Source organism: Wolffia australiana, chromosome 5 (genome assembly GCF_029677425.1).
Source record: "Wolffia australiana isolate 7733 chromosome 5, ASM2967742v1".
Lineage (NCBI taxonomy): Eukaryota > Viridiplantae > Streptophyta > Magnoliopsida > Alismatales > Araceae > Wolffia > Wolffia australiana.
In genome coordinates, this window is record NC_135839.1 from 10105881 (window position 1) to 10113542 (window position 7662).

The 7662-nt window shown below is 41.9% G+C and overlaps 1 protein-coding gene across 2 annotated transcripts; it reads right to left on the reverse strand.

The window, feature by feature from the left end:
* Positions 1 to 58: 58 nt before the first annotated feature.
* Positions 59 to 7114, reverse strand: LOC144703046 (floral homeotic protein AGAMOUS-like). Of its 2 annotated transcripts, XM_078575123.1 has the most exons (9): positions 6968 to 7114; positions 6478 to 6767; positions 3344 to 3416; positions 2566 to 2627; positions 2380 to 2479; positions 2264 to 2305; positions 2132 to 2182; positions 1865 to 2010; positions 59 to 303 (listed from the first exon to the last, which is right to left on the reverse strand). In XM_078575123.1, exons 2-9 carry the CDS (start codon positions 6657 to 6659, stop codon positions 288 to 290), a joined length of 672 nt encoding a protein of 223 aa, XP_078431249.1. In that variant the 5' UTR covers positions 6660 to 6767; positions 6968 to 7114; the 3' UTR covers positions 59 to 287. The 2 variants fall into 2 exon arrangements, with proteins under 2 accessions (XP_078431249.1, XP_078431251.1); XM_078575125.1 differs by lacking the exons at positions 6478 to 6767; positions 6968 to 7114 and adding an exon at positions 4654 to 5114.
* Between the last annotated feature and the right edge of the window lie 548 nt (positions 7115 to 7662).

The following is a 7662-nucleotide window of genomic DNA, read 5'->3' on the forward strand; positions in this document are numbered from 1 at the left end:
GGCACGTGCGAGGGGAATATTCGCCTCACCGGAGACGGGAAGAAGGGACGGGACGAGGTTTAAACTTTTTTGAAGGTTTGGCGTTAATGGCCAATTGAGTTTAGTGAACGACACAGAGCTGACCGCTACGGAAATTATGAGCCCGAGTGGGCTGACAAGGATGGATCTGTTTCAGGGTGGGCCCGCCGACCTCTGAACAGGCCCCGAATATGGTTTTTAAACACGTCGACTATCTCCTGGAGTCCACCACCCCCATATTCGCGCGTCACTCCTGAATGCCACGTGTCTCATTCCAGGACCATTCTGCATCAGCGTTCAAGAAAAGTGTTAGTCCTCGCGTACATTCCACTAGGGATCGGGGATCGTTCGAATCTTGATCAAAAGATTCAAACGAACAAATGCGGATTCTAACCGATCTGTTCGAATCTTTGGATCGAACAAACCCTTTGTTTGTGCTCGAATAAAGGAGCTAGAAGAAGAAGAAGAGAAAGGAGAAGAGGAAGGAGAAGCTAGAAGAAGAAGATGAAGGAGCTTGAAGACTCTCTCTCTTTCTCCATGCTCCTCTTTTATCCACTGTAGTCCAGATGAGTCGGCAGCTTAGGGGAATGAACACCGAGTTTGGATTCGAACCTTAGATTCGATCTGAACAGTCATCTTGTTCGAACAATCTGATCCGAACCCGAAGCGGGTTTGGATCAGATCTGAACTGGGCAGATTGGTGTTCAGATTTGATCATTCGAATGTCTGATCTGATCGAACATTCGAACGATATGTCCAAATCCCGATCCCTACATTCCACCACAGTGAATGTCATACTAATGCAGAAAGAAAGGATGGATGGATATATGAATGGATGGCTGGCCAGCTGCCTGGCTGGCTGCCAGTTAGAAAGAAAGATACAGATAGATGATCGATAGGTAGATATATACATAGATATTAAGATAGACATAAACACGCATATATACATCGACATAAACACAGATATATACATCGACATAAACATAGATATTAAGATAGACATAAACATAGATATATGCATAGACATAAACATAGATATATATAGATATATACATAGATATATACATAGATGTAAACATAGATATATACATAGATGTAAATATAGATATATACATAAATATATACATAGACGTAAACATAGATATATATATAGACATAAACATAGATACATACATAGACGTAAAAATATATATATACATAGACATAAACAAAGATATATACAAAAACATAAACATAGATATATACGGATATTAAGATAGAGAGGTACACACTTATTAAGATAGATACATACATACTTATTAATATAGACAGATATATGGTTATTAAGATAGATAGATAGACACATAGTTACTAAGATAGATATCTAGATACATTTATATTTATTAAGATAGAAAGATAGATAGACAGTTACGTAGTTATTAAGAAAGATAGACAGATAGATAGATAGATAGATAGACACACACATAGTTACTAAGATAGATATCTAGATACATTTATAGTTATTAAGATAGAAAGATAGATAGACAGTTACATAGTTATTAAGATAGATAGACAGATAGATGGATAGTTACATAGTTATAAGGATAGATAGACAAATAGATACATAGTCATCAAGATAGACAGATAGATGCATAGTTATCAAGATAGATAGATTGATAGATAGATAGATACATAGACACATAGATATTGAGATAGATAGATTGATAGACACTGAGATAGATAGATATTTAGTTTGAAAGATAGACTCCAACACAGAGAGAGAGAGAGAGAGAGAGAGAGAGAGAGTGAGAGAGAATGAGAGAGAGAGGGCGAGTAAAATTTATGCGGGCAGAGAATTAGAGAGAACCCGAGGTGGAGAGATGTCTCGTGCTGGGGAGGATAGTGGTGAGCCTGTTCCATGACAGAACCGGAGAGGAGAGTGCGAGAGTCCATCGGAGGAAACCCATCATAAGTTCCCGGCAGCAGCTGCGACCCCCGCTCGGTTTCAATAATCTGCAGGGATAAACCATCGAAATGAAAAACCAAGAATCCAACAGAAAATTAATTCCCAAAAAATAATTCCGTTACAAAATTCCCAACATAATTTCATAGAAAATTTATTCAGGAACCCCACCTTAGAAACTCGAGCCCTTAAGCACTTATTGTCATTCTGCAACTCGACTTCCTGCGCCGCCCGCACGGTCAGTGGTACAAACTTGAACTGATCAATTGAAAAGCAACAGAAGCGGCGGCGGGAGCGGCTTACCCTCCTCTGCATGTACTCGATCTCAGCCCTCAGCAGCTCGTTCTGTACCTCACCGTCAGTCTGATCTCCTGAATAAATAAATATAATAATAAAATAAAATAAGGGTAAACTCGTACCTTCCGGGCTCTGATCTTCTTGATTCCTTCCTCAAGGCTCTTCTCGAGATTCTTTAATTTCTTGGATTCCACCAGGTTGACGTCCTCGCCCAGGCAGTTCCTACATGCGACTCTTTTATGTTAGCGGCCATTAAAAAGTTCCTTCGAAGAAACGTCATCTGTTTAGACAAGGCCGATGTTGATCACCTGATCTTCCCTTGGAGGTTTGCAATCTGACGGCGGAGGCTGTCTGCTTCCTTCTGGTAGAACTGCAGTTACATGATGATTAATTCTTCGTGACTCTTACGAATAAATCAATAACTATGTATAGGAGTCTCCATTCATTAACCTTTTTAATTAACGGACTGTTATGTCTACCTACATATATATTAATAATCTATCCACCCATGTTTATGTCTATCCGTATGTCGCTCTTTCCTACTTTACTAACGATCAATAATAATCGAATTAAGAACTGCCAGATCTTATAAATCGCAATACTTGTTTATCTCTGCTTCCCCCTCCATCACGTCATCAGTCAACCTCCATCCATGAATAAACTCGATAGGGAATAATTTGAGGTTAATAAAAGTGTTAAAAGTGAGCGGTTGCCACTGTGATGAAAGCCAAAGCTGATAGATCTAAATTTAGACTGTTGTCATTCGAAACAAAATATCAAAACAATTTGGTCATTCACAAAACGTCTAACTGCTTGAAAAGAGATTAAATTACAATGGCTACATTCATTCCCATTTCGGCATCAGATATACGAAAATTAAACATGGTCCCCAAAAAATCCAGGAATGAGATCTCCTTCCCGAAAAGCATAAAATCGCTATCGTGAGTTCCAAGGCTAGTCGGATTAAATAATACTTTAAACAACTTCGATATATGAAAATTTGATAAAGACCCGGTAACGATCGATTCCAAAGGACATGCCCAAGAATGTCCATGGACTGGGAAAGGAAGAAGAGGAAAGAAATACCTCGGCATTGACTTCGACGACTGGTCCAGAGGTTGAGCATGCTTTCTTGTACCTGTCTATCGTCGCCTTTACACTGTCTCGGCAATGAATATTTATCGTTAAGTTGCTTACACCGTCAACTTGAACTTTTTAGGAATCAGCAAGTACACCAAATATCGAGTGATAAAATGTACAACGTCGAAGATGGGAACAAAAAATCAATGCCGGCTGAAATTCAGGAGGTGGTAATACTTCGCGCATATAGTGGCGTTGAAAGCGAGCAAACTTTCATGTCGAAAACGAAGCGAAAGCTATTATATGAGAATTAATGCTAAGATCCGCTCTTTAACAGGATGAGCAGTGCGGAAAGGATGAGAGCAAGAGCGATTGTAATAAAGACACTGAGATCGAGATAGAGAGAGAGAGAGGCAAGAAAAAAAAGAGATAGGTAGAGAGAGAGAGAGGAAAGAACAATGAGAGATTTGGGTGAGAAAATTAAAAGGAAGAGTAGAGTGAGGAGGAAAGAGCATAGGAAGAAATTGGTATGGAGAGAAGATCTAGAGAAGAGGGAAGAGAACCAGAGAGAGTTAGGGAGGAGAGAACAATAAGGGAAGAGGTAATCAGAGAGAGAAGGGATCGCGAGGGGAATCAAAATTAACAAAGGATTTGTCACAGAACGATCTGAGATGGAGGGGAGAGAGAGAAACGAACAACATTGGAAAAGATCGACATATAATAGAATGCCAAGAGAGAGATATAAAGAACACCATGGGAAGAGACTACAGAGAAGAGAAAAAGCGGGAGAGAGAGAGGAGCCGACATGTTGGAATAGAATGAAAGGGAAGAGAGAGAAAGAGAGAGAGAGAGAAATTGGGATGAATAACAATGGAAGATATTGACAGAGAGAAAGAGGAAAGAACAACATTGAAATAGAGAGAACAGAAAGAAAATAGTGATATTCAAAATCTGGAAAGGACAGAATGGGACGAGATTGGCAGAGAGAGAGTGAATGAATGGAAAGAACAAAAGGAGATAAGAGTATAAGAGAAGTGGATAAAGAATAAATTTTAAAAGATAAATAGAGAGAGAGAGAGAGAGAGATTGAGCTGACAACAGCACAAGATGCTGACAGACAGAACGAGGAAAGAACAACGTCGGAAGAGAGAGAAAAAAAACGACGAGAGTGAAATATAAAATCAGGAATTAACATGCGACGAGATTAATAGATAGAAAAAAGAGTGCGGAGAGAGTAAACGAATGGAAAGAACAAAAGGGGATGAGAGTATCGTGTGAGCGTGTGTTGTGTAATGGCTTAATTGGGAGGTTTTGACCATGCAGACGCCCCTTGGCCTCTCCATCCATCTCGAAATCCGAGAGCCGAGTTTCTCCAACAATCTCCCAGCATTTCCGGAAGAGGGCGAAGTTCCCCAGAGGTCACAAACATGGCGACCCATTTAATGTTCCTTCTTCCATCTCTTCTTCTGCACGTCGATTTCCGAGGGACGAGACCCGCCAACCGATCCACAAGTCAGAAAGTCTTATTCTTCTTCTAATAATCTAATCTTCTTCTTCCTCTTCTTCAACCCATCAATCAAATCCTGTCACTTCTCCTTATCCCTCCTTAGTTTCCTCGAGCGGCCCAGGCGCGAGATCCTACGGCATGATCCGCTCCTCGCTTTGTCCCCCGTGCAATCGCTGCCGTTTTCTCTTCTTCCCAGTACGGTTTCGCCGTCACTAGGCCTGCGGCATCGCCGCCATAGGTGCAAATTTAAGAGAGCCCCCGACGTGTCTCTTTCATCGGCCGATCAAGGAATTCCCAGATTCCAGGCAAAACTAGGGTTAGGGTTTGAGCAAGGGTTAGGGTTCCGGCTAAGGCGCGGAAGAAGAATTGAAAGATTTCAGATTCTCCTCGAAATGAGGAAGGAAAACTTGAAGATTCCTCCATCAGATCGATCGAGATGATTCCAGAATCTGGTCGAAATTAGGGTTCCAGAGAGAAGGCGAGGAAGATAAACTCGAAGATCCTCGGCAAGGGCGAGGAAGACGAACTCGAAAATTCGTCGGTCAGATAGAAGGACAAGGTTGATAGGAAAGTTGACGGAAGTGGAGCAGGTGAACCCTAAAAAGCAGTTTCCAAAAAGCCCATCCCTGCTGACGTGTGTCGAAACCCTAGCGATGGGCTGGAAATCGCCATGGACGATCTCAGCATTGCAGCTTTGTTTCAGATGAAAGGATTGCCATTATCGTGGGGGGTGACGTGAAACGCAGCAGGTAACCGCGAAAGAGAGTGAAAGAAACAACCCTAAATAGGAGGAAGAGAGTGGTGGAGAGATGGAGGTAGGAAAGGGGTTGCAGAGAGGATTAAAGAAGGCGCTAGCGAGAGAGGAAATGGCAAAGATGAGATCCAAGCCTGAACGCTTCATTGGATCTTCTTTTTTTTTTTGCAGATCCGCGTGACTATCTATCTTCAACCTAGACTGCTCTTCTCCGCTAATCTTTTCTCCAGATTTAACAATCTATTCTCCAAGTGCAACGGAGAAGCGGGAGATAACCTAAATTGGGAAGGTGCAAGGAACACGGGGAAGAACAGCAAGATGAGCAGCGGCAGGTGCATATTATTAAACAATCGATCTGTTTTGATCTTCTTTTTCCTTGAGGATAATAAAAACGGGAACGATCTGATGCATCGGGGCGGAAGAAAAGTGTGATGATGACGCAGAGTATTTGATGCACGAGATTCGATGTTGTAATACTCGGAGATTGTAACCGAGGAAAAATCAAAACACGAGGAACTGATGTTTTGTGATCATAACCGGAATTTTTTTTTCACAGGAATACCAGAGGATGATCTGATGCACGAGACGAAGAAACTAAAAGATCATACTCTGAGAAATTATCGCAAGAAAAACGTTATTTTTACTTTCTGCTTTTGATTTGCAGATCATCAGCATGAATACTTCGTGATTATAACCGAGGAAAAATCAAAACACGAGGAATATTCGCCCTGAATCTTCGTGATTATCGGAGGATGATCAGATGTGGGAGCGGGAAGAAAACAGAGATCATACGCAAAGAAATCTACATTTTAATATTCCGAAATTGTTCGCGAATTTCTCAAAAAACAAAGAGAGATCATAGGATGAAAAACGCTGTACCTGCGGTTGGCGTATTCGTAGAGCTTGCCGCGAGCGGAGAAGACGATGAGAGCGACCTCGGCGTCGCAGAGTACGGACAATTCATAGGCCTTCTTGAACAGGCCGTTGCGGCGCTTGCAGAAGGTCACCTGCCTGTTGGTGGTGTTCTCTATCCTCTTTATCTCAATCTTCCCCCTTCCCATTTTCAGACTCTTACCTCTTCTGCTTCGATCTGTCTCCTCTTCCGCTCGCTCTTTCCTTTTCTCTTCGCTTTCTCTCGCCGTCTCTCTTTCACCTTTCTCTCTCCGGGGCTGGAAACGGGGAAAGACAAGCAAAAACGAGAAACAAATCGAGAAAGGGAAATTAAAAGAACGAGAATGGCAGCTTCATCATGATAGGTCTGCAACAGGAAAGGAGGAAGAGCCCTAATTGGGATCTAGAGAGAGAGAGAGAGTGAGAGAGAGAGAGAGAGAAAGAGAGATGGAGAGAGGTTGCTGTCTCCTCCGCTTACCTCGGCAGAGAAGAAACGAGCAGGAAACGGAGAATGGCACGCAAAAATCTCAGAGGAGGAAAAAGAACGAGGAGAAGGATTTCCTTCCTCTTCGGTGTGAGAGAAAACCGAAGCGGGTTCCTGCAAGGGATAGCTCTCCTTTTATAGCCTCTAATACACTCGTCCCTCTCTACCCCTTCTTACAAGTTACAAACATCTCTCTCTCTCTACACTCTCTCTATCTACCTTTCTATCTCCATCCTTTCCTTCTCTGTCTCTCTCCCTATCCTTCTCTCTCTGTCTTTGTCTATCTTCCTCTGTATGTTTATCTCTCTCTCTATGTATCCTTCTCTCTCGCATTATCTATGTATTTGTGTATCTCTCTCTCTCTATGTTTGTTTATCCCCCTCTTTCCTTATCATTTTCTCTCTCTCATTATCTATGCCTTTGTCTATCTCTCTCTCTCACTCTGTGTTTGTTTATCTCTCTCTCGCTCTCCCGATCCTTCTCTCTCTTTCGTTCTCTCGGTCGTTATCTATCTCTCTCTGTGTTTGTCTATCTTTCTGTCTCCCTCTTATTCTCTCTATCTTTGTCTATTTCTTTGTCTGTATTTTTCAATCTCTCTCTCTCCCTCCCCATCCTTCTATCTCTCTCATTCTCATTATTTTCTCTATCTCTCTCTCTGCGTTTTTCTATATCGCTCTCCATGTCCTCTG

Excerpts from the sequence above, each read along its gene's own strand:
- LOC144703046 (XM_078575123.1), bottom strand. The coding sequence starts at position 6,659 with ATGGGAAGGGGGAAGATTGAGATAAAGAGGATAGAGAACACCACCAAC. Across the intron at positions 2,306-2,379 it reads AGAAGATCAGAGCCCGGAAG|AACGAGCTGCTGAGGGCTGA; the intron begins GTACGAGTTTAC and ends GGTGAGGTACAG. Across the intron at positions 2,183-2,263 it reads TCGAGTACATGCAGAGGAGG|GAAGTCGAGTTGCAGAATGA; the intron begins GTAAGCCGCTCC and ends CGGGCGGCGCAG.